The sequence below is a fragment of the Camelina sativa genome, chromosome 9 (assembly GCF_030686135.1).
Source record: "Camelina sativa cultivar CO46 ecotype springtype chromosome 9, ASM3068613v1".
Classification (NCBI taxonomy): domain Eukaryota; kingdom Viridiplantae; phylum Streptophyta; class Magnoliopsida; order Brassicales; family Brassicaceae; genus Camelina; species Camelina sativa.
Window position 1 is genome coordinate 105,040 of NC_141888.1, and position 27,899 is coordinate 132,938.

Below are 27,899 nucleotides of genomic sequence, written 5' to 3' on the forward strand. Positions count from 1 at the left end.
AAAATTCAAAAATTGTAAGGTATACGGATCAAACGAATCTTTTTTTTTTTTGGTCGTCAAGATCAAACCAATCCATGTAACATATTCTCAAAATCTAATGAATGGTATAAGGTCTGAAAAATATTTCATGCAAATTAATACTACAAAGTGGGTAAGCTATAATTGCTTGGGACGAGTTAATATATGGTGGAGTGATGGGAAATGTACTATTATGATGTCGTATTGGTCCGTGACCGTTACACTTATAACGAGGTTCATAAACAAACATCGTTTCATCTTTCGTTAGATTCGGACAAAAAGTGTTGATCTATAATCATGATAAAACAGTCCGACCCATTTTTACTTGTTGTTATTACAACTTTTAGCAAATTTTCTAGCTACTCATTTATTGTCCAGAAATTTTTTTGTACACGTATTCTTCATTTGATTTAAAACCAATAAATATGATTTATAAGGAAATGCATGTAGAATAATATAAATCCACATATCACCATCACTCAAAATAGTCATATTTTTATATAGGTTTGGTCGTGAGATTCTAAGTTAAAAGTTTAGATTAATTAATCTTTATAAAAAAATACATCAGTTTTATGTGGTCATATAAAAATACACCATTTATCAAATTGTGTGTATTATTCAAGTTTAATTAATTCAATATTAGAAAATTTGAAACCAAATACCATATTACGCCAAGAAGATAAAATTTTCCCAAACTTTGTGGTGATAAAGAACATCTGGTTTGCAAGTCATACAAAAACATTATATGTTTCAAGCCACACGATTGATAAACGTTTGAGAGTTCTAAATTAATACATTATGGTGATTATTCATCTTTCTAGCCAAACATTTTTAGATGAAGTTTTTTTTCCTATAAATGAAAACCAAACATTTGTAGATTGGACAGGTCTATGATGTATGAACACACATAATAAATGAATGTCGATACATGAAAGAGAAAGAGTTTGATTGGTAAGTATATAGATGCATACATTTATGCATATATATATATATATATATATATATATAACAAAATAAGAAATATCTAAAACAAAAACAAAGACGATCTTTTGCGTATGAGATTGAAGAAGCACTAGAAAAATCTAAAATCCGAGGTGGGTTTGGTTTTTGTACATCTTTTGGGACCAATTTCGATGCAAAAATTAGGAGGATATAATAATGAGTGTGAGGTGAGGACTTGAAGAAAAAATAAACAAGAAATGTGACATGAATGTTTGTCTGAGAGAACTAAAGAAGTGGGTTAAGTAAATAAGAGAGTGACAAATGCCTGCCCGTTACTCCGTTTCAACTCTATGGCACTGAAAACCATGGCGTTTATTTGCTTCTCGTTGCATTTAATGTGCACTCAATTGCATTGAAAGTGACTATTTCTCTCTCTCTTCTCTCTTTCTCTCTCTCGTTTTCATCATTTGTGCCAACACGCAGAGAGGTTTGCAGATTCTGCAGCTATGTTTGTCACAGAAAGAGAGGTGGAGAGAGAGTGAGAGAGAGAGAGAGCATATTAGGTTTTCTCTATACCAATGGCCAAACACATGTGTGTAATACTATTACTAAGGCATGTAGTATATGTATGCATATGTTTGATGGTGGTTTACGTTACGAACTGTGAACGTAAAACAATGTATGTAATATTTTCCCAGTTTTCTAACCATGTTTAACTCTTAATAAAAAACAAAAAATAATAATAAATAATTGTCTAACAATGTCAATGTGGATACAATGTTGGGGTTCATGTTATAGCTGGTAGTAAATATGCACTTTAACGCGATTCTTTTCGTCAGTAAATGTAATAGAACTAAATTATAATTGCTCGGATCATCTACATATAAATATATAATAGTTGGTTTGGGAAATGTTTAAAAAAAAAAAAAAAAGAGAACAACAGTGGAACGTGCAAGACAAAAAAGGGTTTAGCTTTTTATCTCTTGGGATAGCATTTTTTAAGAAGAGCATGTGCATATTTGCTTCTCTTCCCCCCAACCTTTCAAATGCTCATGCCTTTCACAACCTAAAGGACCTTTTGCTACATTAGCCACTTATATATTATTTTTTTTCTTCTCTTATCTTATTCTATTTGCATGTGATATGGAAGATTTTTGTTTGCAGAAGATTTAGTCCATTGATTTTGTTAATTCCGGATTTTATATGTCCATAAACTATGTAAATAAATTATATGACTCGTCTTCTATGGATTATATATAGACTATTAAGTAATTATTGGCGCCACCCTATATCGATAGGTCGACCAGCGTAATAGTTTTTTTTTTTTTTTTTTTAATATATATATATATATATATATATATATTAATAATGAAAAGTTTAAAGTTACGGAGCCATGACCTAAGTCACAAAGTAAAAACACTAACGACAATATAGCTAAATGCCAATATTAGAAGTAGTAAAAATTTGGCAACTGAATCATCCGCTTCGGCTTGCTTCTTAGATAAGCACAAGAGGACAATTAGCCACGTCCATGGTGTCCGCGACCACGAGTTCCGCGGCCACGGTTTCCACATCCATGGTTACCTCTTCTTCGAGTATTAGAGGATTCCTGTACTTCTTTATCTTTAATGGAAGGTTGAACCGGTCTTTCACGCAACAACCTTTGCCAGCGTAATAGTTGGCCATCTAAAGAAGAGATTCTTCAAGCTTACGAGTTCGAACGATAACAATGAGAAAAAACTAAGTTAATGAAAACATATTACATATCTAGATCCCAGACTTTTTGGTACAAAAACAAAAAACAAATCGTTTTTCATCTAGTAATGAAATCATCAGTTCGAAGTTTTAGAAGCAAACCAAATCATTTATAGTCTCTTTTAATCTTTTATATTTAAGCCATATATATTTACTAGGAGTTGCCCCGTGCTACGCACGGGCTTATCTTAGTATTTGTTCTATTGGCAATTTTTTTAACTGTTAGATTTTTATATTTATGTATTTTGCTTTCTTAATTGATTTTTTTTTAATTGATAAAAATTATATAAATTTTTGGGGGAAGAGTATGTATCTTAAGTAATTAAACTACACCCTCATGTATAATGGATTTTATTAATCATGTTTACTTTTTTGAATAACAAAATGTTTAAAAGCTTAGACTGATTCTCTTTTAGGACATGTTGTTTTGCGATGTAACCATTTTGCAATACACTTAAGGCAAATTTTGTGATTACAATGTAGATGATTTATGTAATGTATTTGTAAACATTGAAATGATATTTAATATTAAAATGATCAATCAATATTTAAACAACTTCCAGAATACTAACATGCTTGATGTAAGCTGTATGGGCAAATGATCATCGTCATTGTATTTTCTATTGGGTCAAGACGTATTTTGTCAACTAAAAATTATAGACTCATATAGTCATATTAATACATGTCACTTTCAAACTACGACAATAACTTGTTTGGACGTTGTTTCCGTTGTGGCTTTACAGAAATAGCCGAGATCTACCATCATTGTTGAGTTTTGAATTTATCCCATGAGTAATCTTTTATTAAATATGGTGAAGTTTAGAGATATAAAATAAATATTATATTCCTTAATATTGCACATTTTTCATCCTCAGATTCAGATAATGTGTAATTTATTTCTCTTTTAACTGTTGGTAACCCTTAACATCAAAAGCACCTTTTTTGTCCTGTCAACACAAGATGGAAAATGATACGAATCCTTCAAACTTCAAAGCCTATTCAGTGGCTTTAAAGCAAAAATAAAATAAAATAAAGATTACCTTTTGGTGATTTTATTCACTTCGACATTGATTAAGGCAAATCCTCATCATCTTTATTTTGTTGTTACGTGAAGACATAAGCGAAAGTTGAAATTGAAGTCCCATATCACAAGTTAACTGAAATCAATTACAAATCACCTCGTCTAATGTTGTTTCTTTTAATGTCTTACTTCGATATATATATAATAGAGATCTGATCATCTATTTTGAGCTTAAGGTCTCCCTATCCGTAGTAATCTTAACAAATCTCCAAGTTAGAATAATATATAAATAAAAGAATGTATAATTAAATTTTAAACTCAAAAAATCATTTTCTAACACAATTATACCATTGTGTGATATATATCTTAGGCTAAGCTGCATTGTTTTAACTTTATGAATATGTCGTAGTGTTCATGCACGTAGGCTCATGGTGTCTCCATAACTTAATAGAAAACCTTACTCAATATGGCAATAGAAAAAAGCTTAAAGGAGAAAATAAGAGTAACTAAATTTTTTATTTGATTGTTTGGTCATTCCGTAAAAGTTTTCTCCTCCACCTAACCACCAGTCCAGACTACTACCTTACATGCTTGCATAAACTTTAGTTCCTTATCTGAGATCTTAAATCCTCCATTTTTCTTTAAAAATGAACTGTGCAATGAGCAAATCATTTACATGATCTAAAGGAAAAATGCTTCAGAGACATTAGAACTTTCCTCAAATCATAACAATAATTTAAGTATGAAGTAGAATATATCACATGAAATATACATATTAAGAAACCAGCCAGTCAACCATTATAGCAGCAGAATTTGGCCGTTTAAAATTAGGACAATATAGAATTTTAGTCAAAGAGAAATAAGAGATTGGAATGTATAAATTTATGATTAAACATTGAATTTGATTTTTTGATATAAATGTAAGCTAATTTATTGAGATTTTAAAGGTGATAATGGGATTTAAAAATTATATGTGCAATGAGCAAATCATTTACGTGATCTAAAGGAAAAATGTTTCAAAGTCATTAGAACTTTCCTCGAATCATAACAATAATTTGAGTACATAATAGAATACAATCACATGAAATATACATATTAAGGAACCAGCCAGTCAGACATTATAGTAGCAGAATTTGGCCGTTTAAAATTAATGGGACAATATAGAATTTTAGATAAAGAGAAATAAGAGATTGGAATATAAATTTATGACTAAACATTGAAATTTATTTTTTAATATAAATGTAAGCTAATATATTGAGATTTTAAAGGTGATAATGGGATTTAAAAATGAACTATGCAATGAGCAAGTCATTTACGTGATCTAAAGGAAAAATGCTTCAGAGACATTAGAACTTTCCTCGAATCATAACAATAATTTAAGTACGAAATAGAATACAATCACATAAAATATACATTTTAAGGGACCAGTCATCAGCCATTATAGTAGCAGAATTTGGCCGTTTAAAATTAATGGGAAAATATAGAACTTTAGATGAAGAGAAATAAGAGATTGAAATATAAATTTATGACTAAACATTGAAACTGATTTTTTGATATAAATGTAAGCTAATTCATTGGGATTTAAAGGTGATAATGGGGCGTTACTAAAACAATATTTAGTTTTCCACGGTTTATTGAACTGAAGATGAAGAACATCAAATCTTAAACAGAATTAAACATACTCTAATTTTGAAATTGTCAAGAATACATATGGCCATTGTTAGCATTATATTCATTCATAGGCTCATATACATTGGTCTTAAGTTTTAGAACACCAAAACGTTGAACCAATTAATATTTAATAGAAAGTAGAACGTTAAAAACAAAACACTTAAGCCTAACTTTTTGTGGGTTTACATGAGTTGCAATGACAACAACTGTTTCATCTTTTAGGGTTAAAAGTTTGGCATGGACATCGACCGCAAGTTCTCTCCAAAGAGATTTGTATACGTTGTCACCACTACAACAAACACCATAAATGTTACACAGTTACAGACTTACAAAGTGTAGAACGAATCTGAAAAAAAAAAAAACCCAATACCTTTCTAAAATGCAAGTCAGTATTAAACTGAAAGTTGTCTTTGAAGGGTGGTTCTGATCTTTGTTTTCAAATGTTCGAGACGAGGATATTTGGCCAACAACATCTGGTGAGTGGGTAAATGTAGATATAAATCATATACTGAAGAACAGAGTGGAAGCTAAGAGACCAGAAATACGAACAGTGCAAAAAAGGTTGTTACCTAGAAGCTCCTCACCCTTGTTTACCATATCAAGCAAGTCTGAAAAAGTAGAGAACCTAAAATAATCAAAACCAATCGAGCATTGTCATTTTTTAACAGTATCCAAAGACGTTTTCTCCGTGAAAACAATTCTCTACTTGTGCTTGGTGCGACGATAACGGTTGGAGGATGTAACAACATCGAAATCATTGATGCTGTACAACTGGCCTTTAACCAATTGATCTTGAAACTTAGACACACGATTAGGAACAACTGAAGCTTGTATAGCACAATCCTGAAACAAAGGCTAAATGAATGTGTTAAGATGGAGGTAAATCAGAGGTCAAGAGGAACAATAATAGAGATAATATATATTTTCATCAGTAAGGAGACATTTTCATCAGGAACAATAAGTAACATATTGTTTCTTCAAAAGTCTCAAACTTCCAAATATGGATGACCCAAACAACAATCCTATTGATACCAGTGTTGTGTATTTCGTTGGAGGTTGAATCAAGGGTAGAGTAGAGTGCTATTGTTTTAGTTTTACCCATGGTGTGTGAGAGAGAAGATGAGTGTCGTCAAAGGTTGTTATTTAAAAAAAAACTTAATGCAATGGTTGAGGGAGAGTAATCAGGGATTGGAATGAAATGTTAATGACCATGAAATCATAGGTGTTTGGTATTATTTTCATTACGTTATAATTGGGTGGTAAACGTAAAGATGAAAATGAAGGATATACTTCAGTGGAATTCTTTAATTACCTTAAAGATAGTAATAAGTAATACAAATAACGTCATAATAATGGTTTATATGATTCTAATTGGTAGTGAAGATCTAAACCCCTTTGTTAATATTTCTAAATTTGATACCAAGCAATTTAAAAACGATTTTGGACAGGAATAATGTTACATACAATTCGGAACTTCAAATAGGTTTTCGGAATCTTGACACAGACATTAAACCGGAATGATTTAGAATTTGGTGGTGGAGTAGGAAAATTAAACCAAAGAAACCCAAGGATTAGGAGATTTTTGTGAAGGTACATCGGATGTGGTAGCTGCCGGGAACGATGGGTGTGAGAAGGTGAGTATAGGTGAATTTGACATCGTTTGGTTCATATCCTCCTGATGGGTGGAAAAGCTGTCAATTATTTTTGCTGGACTTGTAACTGGTTTTATTTTGTTATGTCCAATTTGAAAATGTAAAAACAATGGTCTTTAAGAATAAAAGAGGACATGTTTCAGTTATATAATAAGCCAGATGTCATGTTCTAAGCAGAAGTTGAAAAAAATCTTCCCTTATTATATAAGATTGTTTGTCAACAATATAAAAGAAAAGCTACGCTACTTGTCAAGAATGTCGCGAAAGAAAAGAAACGAAGCTAGCTAATATATAATTATTGGATTTTAATAATAGTGTACTTAGTTGTTGGATTTGGAAGTGGGTTAGCATGAAAATCTCTCATCACATAGGATTGCCTCATACTTCCCACAAAGGAACAACCATATGCTTAGCTTTTATGCCATGACAAAAATACCCTTCACTTCCTTGATGGGATGTATGCGTCGACAACCTTTACTCAATGGGTACTTCCGTCTTCTTTATTTTGTTTACTACTTGCTAGTTGCTACCATATCTAACCTTAATTATTTTGTTTTTGATAAGGAAAAAATCCAATTTCTTGTGTTATAGTGTTAATGTATTATATATTGCAAAATCCCGACATCTTTGTTTTTTCAGTTATGATTAATAATTTAAATTAGAACTGACTTGAAATTTGCATGGCTATTTTGTATGTTGTAACTAAACCAGATTTTTTTTTTTTTTTTTTTTTTTGTGAAAAAGAAAAAGTCTGGTTTAGTTACAACTTACAAATACTTAAATAAACGTTGAATATTTCGTATAGGTTTTTATATATATAACTAATTATTATTGATGAAGCAGCTGAGGTTTGTCTTTATATGCTTAAATATGTGTAAGAAAACTATTAAGCCTCTCAATTATACAGTATTTATATTGATTGATGGACCCTCTTTTGCTATTTCTGTGTTTTGCACTGAAACCTGAGGTATTTTATTTTCTTGTCTTTTTCAGTTTTGTTCTTATATTAGCCTCTTAGTAAATTATTTTTTGGCATTTTCCTTTCTTATATACTTCCAACTATATATTTAAAATGATCTTGAGAAATCGTTCAACATCCTTTATGTATATACATACGTGTACTTTGATAATGTTTGCCCATGACACAATTTGTTGTTCGTTGTTATCTTCCATTTAGCCACTTTCCATTGTTTTCTCTAATAATTCAATCTCTTTATTTTTTAATATGATTTAAACAAAATTATTGACATTATGGATCTATGAACCTATAGTACTCATGAACATGTAAGTAATATACGATGTGACAATCAGTGGCGGATCTAGGATTTATTTTTAGGGAGGTCAAAATATTAATAGAATAGCAAAAATTTAATACAGCAGAATTGAACATAGGTTAGAGAGGTCATTTAAGAGCTACTTAACCAATTTTGCTAAAGAAACATGTATTAAATAGCTTACAAAACATTTTTTTATAGTATTTCACCAGGTCATTTGACCCACCATCTTCTCACGTCGGTCCGCCCGTGGTGACAATTCAACTGTACATCAATATTTTCCAAAAGAATATAAAGGCTTATATATTGAATTTTCCAAAACAAAATTTGGTCCTACTTAAAAGAAATTTTGGAAACAATTTACGTTTATTTAAGAGTTAAAATCAAAATTTTGTATCGAACAAGAAAGAGATAAGGCTGTGTGGAAAAGTGTCAGACACAGGAAAGGAAACATGCAGTGTGGCATTGTTAGCTATAAGAAACAAAATTCGAATTGTGACAAAATGAAAAAAACACATCAAATATTCTTGCGAGGTTTTAAATTATACAACTTATATATATATATATATATATCATTGTTTTTTTGTTACCGATCATATCATCAAATATATATATATATTTTATTACCGATCATATCATTGTTTTTTTATTCTTCTAGAAAAAAGTTGAAGAAAAAGGACGATAATTTTTTTTAAAACATTTAACAGTAAAAAAAAAAGGTGAAGTAAGACAAAATTATTTACATTTTGATGTAACAGAAGGAAAGAGAAAAAAACTATTTGAGTCGTGATTTTGCAGGAGTATGCATGGGTTTGGTGCAGAGACAAATATACCCCGCGCCTGCAAAATCCTTTACTCAGTTTTTTGTGAATTTGCAAAATTTACGACCCCACCTCAGTCCACTGGTCGATATGTCTTGTCACACGTGAAATTATTATTGTTTCTCTGATCTTTACATTATACAATAACAGATTTATACGTACGGTATATCTATAAACCCATATATAGTCATATAGCTTTGCGCATTGTTCAAGTAATAATGGGTTTTCGTTTCGTACCATTGCCGTGTCCGAAGGTTCTTAGTGAAGAATCACACTGAAAACATAACATAGATGTTTAGTTGTCATACTCTCTTTTGTGGTCTGCAATTACCATGGAATAATAAATATATTCTGCCTATGCATGTAGAAGCCTTAGAGAGAGTTTTATCTTTATAGGCCTTAAGGAAAAAGAGTCACTAAATGATTTTCTCTACGGCCCAAATATATATTTCGAAGCTTCAGTGGTGGGTGAAGCCCAACATGTATTTGTTTCTTCCAATTGTCTGTGTAATTGTATAAATTTTGAAAATTAGAGTGATTCTTTGAGACACTCATAGTTCAATGTCGAGCGTTTAATAAAACATAGAGGAGATTTTCACATAATAAAACTCTAATGTTGAGATTATAAACTAGGAGTAACCCAAAAAAGAAGGTTTAATTGTTAAGCTACGAACGCATTTAACTTTGCACCCACTAACTTTGATGTCTTTTGGTTCAATACGAATCTAACCATCATCGTTGATGTATTAAACGTGATCAACGACGCACACAACGATCATGTATTCTTTTTTAATTCATCGAACCTGATCATTCGATGAATTAATTTAGCAACACACGAAGACTTACTTAATGGTGGTGCCAAACAGAACCTGGTATATAATTGTAGTATATAACTCATTTATTATGTTTTCGGTCCCGTCTTCTAGTTCAACCTGGTATCTTCCAAAAAAAAATATTCGCTCACTCCTAGTATGTAATTTGTAAACATCTCCAAGTTTGTTTGAATATCTAATTTAATTTGGTTCAATCATTTAAAATACCAAGCACTAAACAAAATATTAAATTTAAAGTCCTTTACATCCTCCATACTCACAACCAATCATAGACATCGATATACCCTTAATTGGGTATAATTTAAGATAGACATACAAGAATAAATATACCCTTAGTCAGTTTATCACACTAACATTCTAAGACACAAGATGCAAAAGTCAGGATGGTAACATCCAAAGAAAAATGACAAAAAAAACGATGGCACTACCAACCAAAGAATTGTGTTCATGACCGGACAGATTTTATACTCTAACACAAAGCCAAAAAAATAGAGAAAATATTGTCCATTTCAAACAAACAATAGAGATAATATGTATTTTAAAAGCACACTATGTAATGGTCCAATAGCCTAAGTAAAATCTACATTTTCTCAATGTCTGATACAAAACTGAAAATTCTAGGATATCATTCACATGTTTAAAACAATCACGAAAGGTTTAGAGCATAACAAAAACCAACTACTTTCAAGATTCGAGGAAACTACAATTCATATATGTAGAAGTCGCACCTATGTCAGAATAGATATCTACAAGAGATTCTAAGATGCATACATTATATAGAATAGGAGACTCCGCATACATTATATAGAATAAAATAAATATCTAAAATGCATACATTATATAGAATAAAATAAAAGACTCTAAGATGCATACATTATATAGAATAAGAGACTCCGCATACATTATATAGAATCAAATAAATATCTCAGATGCATAGATTATATAGAATATGAGACCTTATGATACAAGCATTAAAACAGGGAGGATAAAAATATCAAAACACACAATGTGTCATCTAGTCTCTTGAATTGGAGTCTCTACCCCAACATCTTTAAGGGTTGATACATCATAACTACCACTTTGGAGTTCAGGTTAATGGAAATGAGTCAATCATCATTGAGTTCAGTAGCAATTTAGCTTTACGGAACAATCTATGTAACTACAAGTCTACAACTAAAACTAGAGAACAATATACATACCTGGAAGTTAAAGAGTTCCTCAAATGATCGGAGTTCAACCTTTATGGACTCTTTTCCTAGGGAAGATTCAGCTACCCAGTGTAGAACCTCGTATAGAAAAAGTAACAGTAAGAAAGAGCCACAAAATTATACAGAATATAAAGATGGTTAAAGAAAATAACCTTTGGCTTTGACTTTAAGTACAGAGCTGCTATTATGCAAATAAAAGAAAATGTCAAAACCACAAAGATGCTTTAGATTCAGAAGGGATTTTCTAATACTTATACTAAAATAGTGGGTCACAAATGCAGCTGCTGAAGTTATACTAATTCATGCTGCAAGTAGCCAAAAGACCTAGAAAGGGACATACCGAATGCGTTATATTCTCAAGAGAATCAACATTGCAGTAGTCATAATCATAGCAAGGAACAGAGCCGACCTTTGCGATATCATTGTGAAGCTGAAGAACACGCTGCAATATATCATTTAATGTCTATCATTGAAACAGAAAATACAAAGTCTCTCGAATTGGAGTCTGTCTCCCAGCATCTTTAAGGGTTGATACAGCATAAGCACCATAAACTGCCACTTTGGAGTTCGGGTTAATGGTAGTGAGCCAATCATCATTGAGTTCCATAGAGTATTACCATATTAGATACAATTTAGCTTTAGGGAACAATCTTTGTAACTACAACAAAAGCTAGAGAACAATATGCATACCTCGAAGTTAGAGTTTCTCAATTTATCGGAGTTCAACCATTATGGGCTCTTTTCCTAGGGAAGATTCAGCTACCTAATGTAGAAGAACCCCGATAAAAAGAAACAGTAAGAAAGAGCCACAAAATTATATAAAATATAAAGATTTTCAAAGAAAATAATCTTCGGCTTATGAACTATTTCATTATCATCAGCAAAGGAAACGTTGGTGCACGCAAATGGGAAAGCATATCTGCAAAAAGCAAGAAGCACATATAGTCACAAATGAATCATATTAAAAGAAAAAGTAATAATGATGAATAATATCCCTTTCTATACCTTAGCAAGACAGATTTACCAGGAGCGAACCCATAATAATCTTTTGAATCCTTCATTCGAAAGTCAGATTAGTCAATGTATATAACTCTAGAGAAGGGAACCTAAAACTAGTATGTGTAACACAGTTTACCTTGTAGAATGCCGAGGGATCATCATGCTTTTTTTGCTAAACTCCTCTCTAATATGATGCTCAAGAACTCACATGTATCATGCTACCATCACTTCAACATAGAACAATAGAGAGCAAATTTAACGAAGATCATAGACATATGCCAAACAGTATGTGTAAATATATAGCAAACCTTCTGATATGTGTACTAAATAATAAAAAGTTTGAAGACGTATACAAAATTATCATGCGCTGAAGATGGTACATCTAAAATGTGAGTAGTAGAGAATGACAGTTGGAAACTTGTAGCAAATGAAGTAAAAGTTTAAGTGAAGTTATTCAAGGATGCCAAAAAGAACAAACCTGGGAAGCCTTAAGTATGAATGTATGATCATATGCAAACAAACAAGAACGCCAGCGCCGCCACACCTGCCATGAGGATAATCACATTACCAAGGGGTCTCTATCAAATAAAATTTTCCTCCTTTATAATGAATCTAATCTGGAACACCTTAAAAATAGTGCATCGAGCTGAAAAGGAACACCACTTATCCATTATATTCTGTTGATATCAAATATTTGAGCCATTAATGCTACATAACTTGCATTGTTAGAAGACACAAACAGACAGAGACAATAAGAGTAGTTGGACATGAACATCTTGTAAAAATTATTCAATACTGATGCAATCAAGCAAGCAAATGTAACTCAGAATAGATAAAGCTGAAGTTAACATTGAAATCGTTTGTTTGTATATTAGACCCACAAAAGAAGGTCACTCTAACTTACTTTATTCGGAAGGCCATGAAAAACCATAAACATACTGTTCACACAGGCACATAATGAAAAGAAAATTCATAAGCGGATGAATAATAAACTGGGCGTACATATATTAGCATGCGACTCTTTGTGGCAGAGATCCCGTTTGTAATTTCACATCTCAGTTCCTTGGAAGCACGCATTACACGGATGTGGCTGTACCTAAAAACAAGGAAGATGATAAAGAGACTATTTAAACCATAGCAAATAGATGGGTGAAGACCAAAAGACAAGATAAATTAGCAAGTTAGTATTTTACCCAGTAGTATGAAGCATGTCGGGTTTCAAATTCAAGAGTACATAGCTACTACAGTATTATGCAAATAAAAGAAAATGTCAAAAACAAAAAAAAAACAGTTTTAAGAACTATAGATGCTTTAGATTCAGAAGGGATTTTCTAACACTTAAAGTAAAATAGTGGGTCACAAAATGCAGTTGCTGAAGTTATACTAATTCATGCTGCTAGTAGCCAATAGACCTAGAAAGGGACATACCGAATGCGTTATCGCAAGAGAATCAATACTGCAGTTGTCATAATCATAGCTCAGATAGATACACCATTTGTCACCAGCCTTAGGATGAGGTGTGAACTGCAAAACTTACAAACAAGTCAGACAACAAGAGACGGGAGAGAGCCTATTTCTTAAATGTAACCAGAGATGATGTTAGTTTAACTTGCCTTTATTCGATAGGCAGTAAGGTCATACATATCAAAAATTTCACTATGCATATCTTGCTTAATTCTTAGTGTTGCCTTTCCCTTCCTCAATTATTCCTCGTCCCATTTCTTCAAAAAGTTTTAAAGATTCTTCAATATGGCTATCCGTCCAGGGACTGTTCATTTTCTTCTCTCAGTGTTCCTTTTATTTACTCGGCAATCTGAATGTATAACAATTATCCGGTTGGATTAGTTTCATGTGTGAAGTAAGTTGAACTACTAGAGCTAAAGAATGGCAATTAATTGAAAAAATAAACAAGAATCCATATATCAATAAGTTTAAATTGATGTAACCTGATGATCAACATTAGCATGACTTCTCCGAATAAACTCCACTGCCAAATCATAAAGCTCTTAGAAATAATCACAGGTACGGTGTATGTAATCTAGGAAGAAAACAATGGTAAATGTTAGATGAATTCAAAACACACATGTAATAAAATCAATTTACCACAAAAAATCAGAAAACATGTACCTTGTCCTAAATTCTGCTACACTTAGACATCTCCTTGGCATCAATGAGATCATCAACATCTTTCGAAGGACTTAACTGAAGCAAATCAAAATTAGTTAATACTATGACAGGTCTATATTGCTCGAGAACAGGCTCCACATATGTTCTTATAAATTTAGACTCCGATGAATAAAAATCCATCCATTAGAAACAATATCTTCTCCATAATACAAATTACATATATTTCTCACTCAATGAATTTGACCCTAAACAGAAAGCAAATTGAAAACAGCCTAACATACCTCATTAACATAAGGCCAGATCTTTGTCAAGTGTTGGCTCAGCCAAGTCAACTGAGTAAATAAAAGCCAAAGTAAGAAGAATAAGTCCCAAGGATGAAAAAAATCTACAACTTTCGTTTCTACCAAATAAACAAAAAGAGAAAGGCATGTAAGTAGATGCAAACACATCAATATAAGTTGCACTACTAGAGCTAAAGAATGGCAATTAATTGCACTACTAGAGCTAAAGAATGGCAATTAATTGAAAAATAAACAAGAATCCATATATCAAAAGGTTTAAATTGATGTAACCTGATGATCAACATTAGCATGACTCCACTGCCAAATCATACAGCTCTTAGAAATAATCACAGGCGTATGTAATCTAGAAAGAAAACAATGGTAAATGTCTGATGAATTCAAAACACACATGTAATAAAATCAATTCACCACAAAAAAAAGTCAGAAAACATGTACCTTGTCACAAATTCTGCTACACTTAGACATCTCCTTTGCATCAATGAGATCATCAACATCTTTCGAAGGACTTACCTGAAGCAAATCAAAATTAGTCAATACTATGGCAGGTCTATATTGCTCGAGAACAGGCTCCACATATGCACTTATAAATTTAGACTCCGATGAATAAAAATCCATCCATTAGAAACAATATCTTCTCCATCAAGTTACATATATTGCTCACTCAATGAGTTTGACCCTAAACAGAAAGCAAACTGAAAACAGCCTAACATACCTCATCAATATAAGGCCAGATCTTTGTCAAGTGTTGGCTCAGCCAAGTTAACTGAATAAATAAAAGCCAAAGTAAGAAGAATCAGTCCCAAGGATGAAAAAAATCTACAACTTTCGTTTCTACCAAATAAACAAAAAGAGAAAGGCATGTAAGTAGATGCAAACACATCAATATAAACACAAGAAATTGATGGTGGTAACTTAACTTCTCACGCTCGGAGAAGACAACACATGAAGGATGAAACTCATGAGACAAAAGCTTCATAGAATCCTCCACAATCAACCTCGCAAAAGCAGCCACCGTATTCGCCTGATAAGAAGAAACAAAATCTCGATAAAAAAGAGCTGACTAATCGATGAGACTATCAACATCTTAGGAAACACTTACCTGAGCATCGATGTGTCTCTCACTTGTTACAGAAGTCAATTGCTGAAATAAAGAAACAAGAAATCTTATCAGAGAGAGAAATTTAAAAAACACAAACAAAACGGGAAAGACAGAGAAGTACCTTAGACAATTAGAGAGTGAATTCAAAACTTTAATACTGTATATCGTTCCAAAGTGCTAAGAGATCATAGCCTTCTAAATAGGAAAACATTCTAATATTTATTTTGGATTTTTAGCACATATGCTATATATTCCTAAAATGTATTTCTATATTTTAATAAACATAATTCACATAAAATTATTGTTAGATATTATCTTATGACATTATTTTAATTAAAGTAGATTGTTCTATTATCTTGTGATTTGAAATAGTGCCTTTACATATTTATTAAACCAGATTTATTTCTCTTTTTTTTCTTCTCATTTAAATACAAAATTAACATAAAATCTAATGTAGATATAAAAATTTAATCCATCTGTATTACAAAGGATAATTTTTTTAAGATTGTCAAATAGATTACGAAAACAATTAATGTTTAGTCATAAATGTATTTTTATTTATAAAAACATATTTCTCATAACTATTAACCTATAGTAGTTCATCCAAATTTTAAATTCTCAATTAATGAATATTGAAATCTACAATGTGACAGCATTTATTAGTTAAAAAAAATACAAATTTAATCGTTGTGATACAAGATAAATTCCTAAAACATCGTCTATTTTAATAAAGAGGGAGTAGAATATAAATTCTGAGCTAGAGCTTGCTTGCAACCCCTGAAAGGAGACCATGTAATGGTAAATATCTTCCATTATGTATATCCCAACCATGTTTTAAAAAATTCTAGGCACTAGTCGGACGGTCAAGGTGGGCCTAGTGATTAATTTACTAATCGGATGTTTCACCGATTGAATCAGCAAGAGCGAGATTTCTACAAATCATCATGGACTACTTTATTACCCAACATGTGATTGAGGTTTGTGAGGACAAGCTTGTTCTTGATGTGGTTTAAGACGGACAGGATGATAATAATAATAACAAACTCAAGAGGAAGTCTGATGATATACAATATGAAGGTGATCCGCGTTTTGCGTTACCGTTGATGTATGTTGCGAATTTGTATGAGACTTTAGCTGGTGAAGCAAATGTGAGGCTTGCTTCGTTGAATGTGATAAGGGAAAAGACTATTGGGGTTTCTCTTGAAGCAGCTGGTGGCTTGTATCGGAAATTAACTAAGAAGTTTCCTAAGAGAGGTATTTTTGTATCTGTTCTGATGTTTTTGCAAATGTGTGATTATGTTTGAGCATTGATTAGTTGATATGTTCGATTTGTCTCTTCTATGGTATATTTTACAGGAGAAGAAGAGAACTGGCGACTTCCGTTGAAACAAGGGCAAGATTTCCAGAATTGGTAGTACATGACGAGAAACGAGTTCGTTTCGTGGTGGTCAATGGTTTGGATATTGTTGAAAAGCCAGATGATTTGCCTATTGAAGATGCTGAATGGTGAGCAATCATCATGAAGACTTTTTACTATTATCTACATCAACATATAATTGGATGTTGTCACTACAGGTTTAAGCGATTAACAGGCCCTAGTGAAGTGGCTGTCTCTGCGAGAGCTAATAAATTCTATTGCCCTCGACCCAAGCATAGGCGTGGTCAAAATTCTGTCTCCAGCATCCATGGCTTGCCTGTAAGACCAATCAACTCTCTCTTTATAGCTTTGAGTTGGAAGAACAAGTGACAGTGTGTGATGTGATCACAGGTTTGACCCTCTGACCAAGACGCCCGAGACGTCCCGGACAGCTCCGAGACGCATGACCGAGAAGCATCGGACACGGACAAAACGCCTATCTCGAACGCGGCCAAGGCACCGGCGACCCTCCCAGGAGCCTCAACGCGACCAAGGGAGCTCCAGCAAGGCGACCAAACGAAGAATCAACTTGGAGGAGCAAAACAAATTCACATCTTGAGTATTTCAAGGCTGAGCTTCAACCTACGCACAAAGGACCCGAGGTTAGCATCACCAGAGAGCTTTAAGACACAACCAGCTTTGGGAAGCCTGAATCACGAGTCTTCACCACCACGCTAGTGTGAAGACACCCCTAAGCCATTAGAAGGAGCTGTACTCTTTTTCCTACTTTGGGTTTGTCCCAATGGGTTTACCAAAGAGGTTTTAACGAGGCAGCAAACTCTAGTGCATCTCCTCTTCGATCCCACTTGGCTCACGACTTGGAAACACTTATTGACATGCTTGGGAGCCAAGGAAGTGAAGATCCTATCAACGTTCAGCCAATGACGTGGCCACCCTATCCCCTTCCCTTATTTTCTTTTGAATTTCTTCTTGAACCTTCTTTGACCGTTCGATTGGTCTTTGCTTTACTTTACTTTTTCTTTTGCTTTTGGCCATGTGTATGGTTTAGATCATGGCCACGTCTCTAGGGTTTTAGAGTCTCCTTATGTAAGCCTCACTATATAAAGGCATCAACCCTCATTGTAAAAATCAGACTTGAAAGAAATAGAAATTTTCCTCAAGAGAGACTCTTGAACTTTTCTCCATCCTTTCATTAGTCAATCTGGGATTGCCTAAGGGAAAGAACCCTAGCAAGCCTTGAACCGGGTTCATGGCTTGTTAGTGACCGTATCAAGAGAAGAGCCAGCCCTCTTGTGTCGTCGCATCAATCCACCTCTATCCCACCTTCATCTCTTTCGTTCCACCTCCACAACCTCGAGTTCACTTCCATAAGCTCTCGAGTTTATCTTGAATCCACCTTCGCAGCCTCGAGTTCTTTACCATCAGTTCTCGAGACTTCCATCGCTCCATCTCACACGCTTCCATCAACGTTCCCCACCGAGTCTTGCCGATAGCCGCATCTGCTCCTTTCAGCCGTAACCGGTCAATCCGCTATGGCCTCACGTTCGTTCTCGCAACCAGCTCATTGGAACCTCACCGTGTCACGTTTCTGTCGTTTGAATCCATCCTGGATTCAGTCTCTTGAAGCTTGGCCGAGGGAAGTTCCTCCAATCTCAACTTGACCGAAGTCGCATCCTTTCTCCTTCCGCATCCGCGTCCCCGGGTCACATCAGTGTGTTTGTGTTTTGCTTTGCAGACATTTCCAAGTATAGACTCTTCAACGTTAGCCAATACACAAGGGTTTCGCTCCGATAATGAAGTATGCACATACTCTTTTTGAATATACATACTATGGCAAATTCTAATGTTAATGATCTTTCCAAAATTAATCATAATTGCAGGAACATCACACTCCTTCTCCTTCCAAACATCATATGTCATCTTTGTCTCATCAATTTCACCAATCTATTCAACAGAGCCACCACCATCATCAATCTATTTACCAAAGTCAACACGCAGCCACACATTTTCCCGGTCAGAACCATCAATGTGACCCTGAACTATCTCACACCCACCAGTCACCATCTATTTCACAGCACATGGCTTGCTTGCAACCCCTCACTGGAGGCCATGTAATGGTACAAATCTTCCATAATATATATCCGATTGTATCATTTCGATCTCCATTCCTCATATATATGTTCATCTGTCTTTCCACAGCCAACTAGTCCTACAAAATTCTGCGACCAATGTGGAGCACAGTACTTGAGAGAGACATCCAAGTTCTGCTTAGAGTGTGGTTCCAAGAGACTCGGGATATAGTCAAGAGAGACAAATCTTTGCTCAATTCTCCGATTGCTGAAGTCTGAGCAAGTTTACTTGGCACAGAAGTAGCTAACCTAATTGTGTTCCTAATTTTGATTAAGAAAGAATTACTCAAATGTTATCCAAAAGTTAGTTTATTTCTCATATCTAACAATCTTCTAAAAATTGCTCAAATGTTTAGTGTCCTGTGTGTAATTACAATTTACCCCGTAGGTTTAGTTTTTCGATTTTGATTATAAAAAAAAATACACATCAGCAAATTTAAATACACATCATTTTCGATTTTCCTCGTCACAACCCAAAAAAAAAACTTAACGGCTGAGTTATAGTATTTACGGGAAGACGAAAGGTCTCGTCGATTCATATGACGGCTGTGTTATAATGTTTTGTGGCTGAGTTATCACAATAAATAATCTGAAAGAAAACAGTTGATTTATATTACTTGACGGCTGAGTTATAGTATTTACGGGAAAACGAAAGGTCTCGTCGATTCATATGATGGCTGAGTTATAATGCTTTGTGGCTGAGTTATCACAAGGAATAATCTGACAGCAGAAAATGAAAGGTCTCGTCGATTAATATGACGGCTGAGTTATAATGCTTGACGCCTGAGTATTGCACAAAATAAAACAAATGTATTATAATAATACTGCATCGGACAAGTTTTCGCATTGTGCTCAACTTGTTTACATCGAGAGCATGCATTTAACTCATGGCTAAACACGTCCAATCTGTAGTCTTCAAGAACAAGCTCCACAAGCTTGTCGTGTGTTGTGCCTCCATCTATCTGCACAACTATACACTCTCTATCGTCGGTGTTAAATATATATCTCTGTTTCTTTACCCAATTACCGGAAACAACTAGTACCACAAGCTTGTCGTGTGTTGTGCCTCCATCTATCTGCACAACTATACACTCTCTATCGTCGGTGTTAAATATATATCTCTGTTTCTTTACCCAATTACCAGAAACAACTAGTACCGGAACTGGATCCATGAAAGAAAATGAAGAACAAGGTGAAGAAGAAGTAGAAGAACAAGGTGAAGAAGAAGATGAAGAAGAAGTAGAAGAACAAGGTGAAGAAGAAGGTAAAAACCATGTAAGAACAAAGTCAAAGGAACGACGTTTCGTATTTCCGGAGAAGAAAGATGATGACATGGAATGCTGACATGGATGATGCGTCTGACGTGGCAAGTCAGCCATCAAACAAATTATAACTCAGCCTAAATAAAACTCAGCCATCAAACAAATTATAACTCAGTCACAACATGAAAAACATTACAGTAATTAAAAAGCAAAAAAATGGCAGCCAAATTCAGCCGCTTCATCAACTGAAAATATGTAACTCAGCCGTATCGTTTAATAAGTCAGTCATAACTGAATAATATTCTAGTAATTAATCTTTTGCTACTAAGTCAGCTGTGAAATGACCGAGTTGTACGATAAGTCAGCCTATCACGGCTGAATTATAGTTTTAACCATAACTCAAACGTAACTACATCTTATAAGTCAGCCATTTTTCATAACTCAGCCACCCGAAAAAGTTAATTCAGCCGTGTCGTACTGATAACTCAGCCAAAATTTTGATAACTCAACCATCGGGTGAAAACTCAGCCGTAAAGACGGCTGAGTTAGAGCATAACTCAGCCAGATTTTAATAAGTCAGCCGTAGCGCTTGGCTGAGTTATGCTCTAAGTCAGCCGCTCTTACTCAAATGTTTTTTCCATAAATCAGCCGAAACATACCTATAACTCTGCCGTCATTACCTTTGTAATGCGTTACGGCTGAGTTATTTAATACACGTCAGCGATTTCTAACGTAGCGTCTGACATGACAATGACATTTTTGTAATTACGTTTTTTCCGGTAACATAAAACAAGGGCAAGCTGGGTATTTAGAAAATACCCGAAATATTTTAGTAATTTCTTTTTTTTTTTGTAGATTCTGGTAATATTACCTAAAATGTATAACATCTATGTAAATCTTTCTTTGCAAATGTGTTACCGTTTATATGGTTGTGGCTATGTAATATGTACGTGCCTATATATTCTGCCTAGCTGATATCTATCTGATCAGTACATGAAATTATTGTCAAAAGATGTGATATGACCCCCCAAAAAAAAAGTGTATTACAAAAATGAAATGCAAAAGGTGTTTTAACTTGTAATAATTTTAAAACGATTACATGAACGAGTCTATGAAATGAAAAGAAATATGCATTTTCTTTTTAAATATAACATTGACTAAAATTATAGATTTTTTTTGTATTGTTTTAATTGTTTCATATTATTTTAGTTATTTTCGAGAACAAATACATCTGAAAATTTAAGATATATAAATTAACAAAATGCTTCCGTAATATATTCAAGGTATATATTCTCCAACATAACAATTATTCAAGGTATATGTTCTCCAAAATGTTTCCGTAATTCAAGGTATATATTTTCCAAGAACTAATGTATAAAATATAATTGGTTATTGAAAATATTATGATCATCATGATGGTCTTAACACCTTCTGGTACATAAACAACGACTGAAAGGTCCATCGACTTTGCAGTGACCGCCTTCAAAGCGCTCAATGTAGTGGCAGATGAAGGCACACTTGTTATCACTCAAACACGTTTCTGAGAAACAGTTGCTTTGTGTCTTGTATATTTTATTCGCCATACTCATCTCTATATAAAAAATTATATTTGATAATGTATGTTAGTAGTGTATATATATATATATATATATAACAAAAATGTATACTAAGATATAAACAACCAAATTCACATCTATCTATGTATGAAAATTTAGATACTAGATATAACATAACATGAGTATTGAATCTGCAACGGCAACAAGAAAGATGAAAGAGATCAGGAGAAGGTCTGAGAGAACACGTCGAGAGAGCTGCATTATTGGAAAGAAAGAAAGTATGAATATTTTAGAGAAATCGTTGGAAATAATTAAGTGTTGTGTAGGAAGAAGAAGTTGGTGGCACTATAAATACTACAAGAAAATATATCCAAAGACACAAAATATTTTGTACATATGAACCATATTTGGTGGCTATTTTTATAGCATCGGAATTCCACAACAAAATTTTGGGCTATAGCATTGTAGCTATTTCTTCTCGTGGCTATTCTTCTGTCATAGTAAGAGCAAAGCCGACGAAGTTTGATTCTTCGAATCTTTCTAGAAGCTTTAATGTTTCTTTTTGATCTGTCTCTAGCCTGTTGATAGGTTTCAAGGTCTATTTTGGAAAATTTGTACCTATTTTATGTTGTGGTTCTTTTGTGGTTATTTTTGTCTTGGATATATGCCAATTGTTTTGTGGCAAATTTAAATAATTTATTGAAAAAAAAATTCATTCAATATTGAGAGCTTCATTTTTGGAGAGGAAAAGAGTATATAAATATTATAAAACGATTGTTGAAAATAATTAAGTCTTGTGTAGGAAAAAGAAGGGAAGAAGTGGGTGGTATTATATATAGATATATATATATATATATATATATATGTGTGTCTAAGAAACATATATATTTTTCTAAAGCAAATTATCTTAATCTAAAAATAGTTGTAAGATAGAAAGCATTCAAAAATTTATTTTATCTTTTTTATCACTTATGCCATATATTCCTAAAATGTATTTATGTATTTTAATAAACATAATTCACCTAAAATTATTATTACATATTATTTTATGATATTATTCTAATTAAAGTGTATTCTTCTGTTACCTTGTGCTTTGAAATAGTGTTTCCTTTACATAATTATTTAACCATATTAATTTTTTATTTTATCTTTTTTTTCTTTCTTTTTATTTAAATACAAAATTAACATCAAATTAATATGATGTACATATAAAAATTTAGATTATAAATTCTGAGCTAGGGCTTGCTTAATGGTACAAATCTTTCATAATATATATCCTAACTGTATCACTTCAATCTCCATTAAGATCATCATTTACTTATCTGTCCTTTTGCAGCCAACTAGTCCGGCAAAAAATTTCGACCAATGTGGAGCTCAGTATTTAAGAGAGACATCCAACTTCTGTTCAGAGTATGGTTCCAAGAGACTCGGATATAAGTGGAGATAGACAAATTTTTGATTGATTTCTCAGCTTGGAATCTCTTTTGAAGCACAAATTTATGTCGATTTGGTGAAGTCTGAGCCAGTTAACTTGGCATGGAAGTGGTTAGCCTAATTGTGTTTCTAATTTTGATTAGTGCAGATGTGTTACACTTACCTATGCATTATCTATGTAAGATGTGAATGACCGAAAATGAAATATATATTATGCAGAACCAATACAGGACTATTGGAATATGATGTGTCTTTGAATTAGTTTTTGAAGAATTGCAGAAGATGTTGTAAAATGTGGTATCACCAAATATTCTATATGTTTATCGTGGAAGGTAGCTCGATCCTTAGTTTGTACTTTGTAATAATTTAAACACGACAAGTTTGTCTAAGAAAGCATCTATATAAACTTTAATTTTGAATATAACATTGATTAAAATTAAAGGAAAAGTTTATTTTAATGTTTAAATGACTTTTTAATTAAATATTATAGTAATTTTAAATTAGTTTTAGTTATTTTCAAGAACAAATAAATCCGAGAGTAGAAGATAAATGACACAAATTTAACAAAGAGTGTATGTAATTCAAGATAGCAATTATTAAAGAGAGAAGTCTGAAATACAATTGGTTCTTGATAATATTATGATGGTCTTTAACAGGCTTTGGTGCAAAAACAACCAGGCAAGAATCCGTCTAATTCGCATTGACCGTCTTCAAATTTTTCAACTACTTGGCAGATGATGGCACAATTGTTAGTGCCTATGCACACACCTGAGAAACTTTCGCTCCGTGTCTTGCATATTCTTTCCGCCAAACCCATCTCTATAAATATAAAAACACATTTGCATATGTGTGTTAGTACTTAGTAATTAATGTCTATAATAAAAATGTATACTCATTATGTTATAACAACTAAATTCACATATTTGTATGTATGATAATTTCGATACTATAACATGACATGAGTATTAAACCTGTAGTGGCAGCAAAAACGATTAAAAAGATCAGGAGAAGGGCTGAAAAAACACGGTTAGAGAGCTTCATTTTTTGAGAGAGAGAAAGAGAGTATGAATATTCTAGAGAGATCGTTGGAAATAATTAAGTGATGTTGGTGGCACTATATATAGGCAACAAGGACTCAATATCTTACATAATATTTTAAATTTGTTGATAACCATCTCTAAAAAATTAAATTATGATATATATACCTCTTTTTGACATGTGTTTTTTAAAAAGAACTCTTAATACATCAATATCTATTTGATTTGATTGAAGTATGTTACTATATCTAAGAAACATATTTTTAAAGCAAATTATCTTAAGCAAAAAATAGCTGTAAGATAGAAAACATTCTAATATTTATTTTGTCTTTTTATCACATATGCTATATATTCCTAAAATGTATTTCTATATTTTAATAAACATAATTCAAATAAAATTATTGTTAGATATTATCTTATGATGTTATTTTAATTAAAGTAGATTCTTCTATTATTTTGTGATTTGAAATAGTGCCTTTACATATTTATTAAACCAGATTTATTTCTCTTTTTTTTTCATTTAAATACAAAATTAACATAAAATATAATGTACATATAAATTTTAATCCATCTGTATTAGAAAGGATGATTTTTAAGATTATCAAATAGATTACAAAAACAATTAATGTAGTCATAAATCCCCTATATAATAAAATGGAAGTACACAACTTTTTTTGTAGAATATATAATTTTTATAAGTTGGTTACAAAATAGGTTATAAATTAAATATATATTGGTTACAAAAAAATTATAGATTAATTGGTCAATTTGTGGGTTATATGAATACACTTAAGAATATCCGAAAGAACCCTCTTAAAGAGAATATTCCAATGATTTATATAAATTCCATAAGAAAATCTTAAATATTCTATGTATTGTTACAAAATATATACTGTTAGGCATAAAAATATATTGTTAGGCGAAAAAAATATATATATGCAATTATCAAACATGTTCATATTAAAAAAATTTCACCAAACATGTTCAAAAATTAAAATAAAAACAAACAACAAACATAACTATTTCTCATACATAAAATTACAAAATTAACAATACAAAACTTACAAAATATGTGTTTTTTTCAAGCCATCATATTTAATATTTTATTGTATAATGTTTTATCCAAAAAAACTTTAAAAAAAAAAGCATATAAATAATATTTTATTCTAAAATTATAATATAAATAAAAAGAATTTCAACTCGTGCTCTAGCACGGGTCTTAATCTAGTGTAATTTTATTTATAAAAACATATTTCTCATAACTATTAACCAATAGTAGTTCATCCAAATTTTAAATTTTCAATTAATGAATATTGAAATCTACAATGTCACAGCATTAATTAGTAAAACAAAAATACAGGAAGTCAATCGTTGTGATACAAGATAAATTCCTAAAACATCGTCTATTTTAATAAAGAGGGAGTAGAATATAAATTCTGAGCTAGGGCGTGCTTGCAACATCTAAAAGGAGACCATGTAATGGTACAAATATTCCATTATGTATATCCCAACCCATGTTTTAAAAATTTCTACGCGCTAGTCGGACGGTCAAGGTGGGCCTAGCGATTAATTTATTAATCGGAGATTACATGGAGATTAACCGGGGACTAGTTTTAGGGACTATATCTAATTTTAGTAGATATATGTTTTATATTTTGACTTAAATCGCAGATAAGTTCGGTAGTGCTGTGGTTTAAGTCATTCAAATCGAGTTCTAGTTCTCAAGATCGATCTCAGCAACTGCTTTTTATCTTCTTCTTCTTCCTTTGACTACGCCGACAAACCCTAAACATGAACCAATTTGATTTTTTTTGGTTTTTTACTCAATTTTTGTTTGATTTCCAGTATATTTATGCCCAAAGGCTAAACCCTATATATCTAATCATAAATAATCAATTTGTAACTAAATTTTAACAAAAAGTGAGTTTTCCACATAGCCGATTTCTTATCCAAATATACTGAAATCGCAGCGGCTAGGTGCCACCGAGCGCTTTTCTGGCGATGAATCGGCCGCAGAGGCCGATTTTTAAAACAGCGATCCCTACTATATCATTTCGATCTCCATTAAGGTCTTCACTCATTTATCTGTCATTTTACAGTCAACTAGTCCGGCAAAAAAATTCGACCAATGTGGAGCTCAATATTTAAGAGAGACATCCAACTTCTGATAAAAATATGGTTCCAAGAGACTTGGATATAGTGGAGATAGACAAATTTTTCTCGGGTTGGAATCTCTTTTGAGGCACAAATTTACATCAGCTTGGTGAAGTCTTAGCCAGTTTACTTGGCATGAAAGTGGTTAGCCTAATTATGTTTCTAATTTTGATTAATGCAGATGTGTTACACTTATCTATTGCTTTTAGCTATGTAATATGTGGATGACCAAAAAATGAAATATATATTATGCGGAACCATTACATGACTATTGGAATATGATGTATCATTGAATTAGATTTGACGAATTGCATAAGATGTTGTAAAATGTGTATCACCAAATTTTCTATATGTTTATCATGGAAGGTAAATCGATCCTCAGTTTTAACATTGTAATAATTTAAACAAGACGAGTTAGTCTAAGAAAGCATCTATATAAGCTTTTTTTTTAAATATAACATTGACTAAAATAAAAACAAAAGTTTATTTTAATGTTTCAATGACTATTTTAATTAATTTATAGTAATTTTATTATTTTTAAGAACAAATAAATCCGAAAGTAGAAGATAAAAAACACAAATAACAAAGAGTGTTTGTAATTCAAGAGATATATATATATATATATATATATATATATATATATATACTCCAATAACCACATAGTAATTATTAAAGAGAGAAGTCTGAAATACAACTGGTTCTTGATAATATTATGTTGTTATTTAACAGGCTTTGGTGCATAAACAACTACGGAAGGCTCCGTCGAATTCGCATTGACCACCTTCAAATTGCTCGATTAGTTGGCAGATGATGGCACAATTGTTATTGCTCAAGCACACACCTGAGAAACGGTCGCTGCGTGTCTTGCATATTTTATCCGCCAAACCCATCTCTATAAATATAAAAATACATTTGAGCATATGTGTGTTAGTACTTAGTAATTAATGTCTATAATAAAAATGTATACTCAATATGATATAACAACTAATATTTGTATGTATGATAATTTAGATACTATAACATGACATGAGTATTGAACCTGTAGTGGCAGCAATAAGGATAAAAGAGATCAAGAGAAGAGCTGAAAGAACACGGTTAGATAGCTTCATTTTTGGAGAGAGAGAGAATGAATATTCTAGTGAGATTGTTATAAATAATTTAGTGTTGTTTGGGCAGAATAAGTGTTTTTGGTGGAACTATATATATATTATATATATAGGCAACAAA

At 32.3% G+C, this 27,899-nt stretch overlaps 1 protein-coding gene, 2 long non-coding RNA genes and 1 pseudogene across 18 annotated transcripts; 1 reads left to right on the forward strand and 3 right to left on the reverse strand.

The window, feature by feature from the left end:
- Positions 1 to 9,118: 9,118 nt before the first annotated feature.
- Positions 9,119 to 16,080, reverse strand: LOC147937507 (uncharacterized). 16 transcript variants are annotated; one of them, XR_015565645.1, is made up of 21 exons: positions 15,844 to 15,978; positions 15,723 to 15,764; positions 15,536 to 15,644; positions 15,336 to 15,382; positions 15,059 to 15,133; positions 14,894 to 14,966; positions 14,603 to 14,653; positions 14,322 to 14,396; positions 14,141 to 14,232; positions 13,808 to 14,007; positions 13,623 to 13,718; positions 13,388 to 13,435; positions 13,197 to 13,290; positions 12,821 to 12,871; positions 12,673 to 12,738; positions 12,331 to 12,421; positions 12,220 to 12,250; positions 11,886 to 11,958; positions 11,536 to 11,637; positions 11,187 to 11,376; positions 10,807 to 11,065 (listed from the first exon to the last, which is right to left on the reverse strand). It is a non-coding gene; the product is annotated as an uncharacterized LOC147937507 (long non-coding RNA). The 16 variants fall into 16 exon arrangements; XR_015565636.1 differs by having other exon boundaries at positions 11,536 to 11,753; XR_015565643.1 differs by lacking the exon at positions 10,807 to 11,065 and adding an exon at positions 9,119 to 9,428 and having other exon boundaries at positions 11,187 to 11,753.
- Positions 16,081 to 16,615: 535 nt separating this feature from the next.
- LOC104773118 (uncharacterized protein At2g02148-like) lies at positions 16,616 to 19,495 on the forward strand (annotated as a pseudogene).
- Positions 19,496 to 23,929: 4,434 nt separating this feature from the next.
- On the reverse strand, positions 23,930 to 24,654 carry LOC104773111 (uncharacterized). The gene is made up of 2 exons (XR_765025.3): positions 24,453 to 24,654; positions 23,930 to 24,300 (listed from the first exon to the last, which is right to left on the reverse strand). It is a non-coding gene; the product is annotated as an uncharacterized LOC104773111 (long non-coding RNA).
- A 2,530-nt stretch (positions 24,655 to 27,184) lies between these two features.
- LOC147937508 (defensin-like protein 8) lies at positions 27,185 to 27,899 on the reverse strand. Its single transcript, XM_087464068.1, has 2 exons — positions 27,712 to 27,899; positions 27,185 to 27,564 (listed from the first exon to the last, which is right to left on the reverse strand). Exons 1-2 carry the CDS (start codon positions 27,779 to 27,781, stop codon positions 27,395 to 27,397), a joined length of 240 nt encoding a protein of 79 aa, XP_087320194.1. The 5' UTR covers positions 27,782 to 27,899; the 3' UTR covers positions 27,185 to 27,394.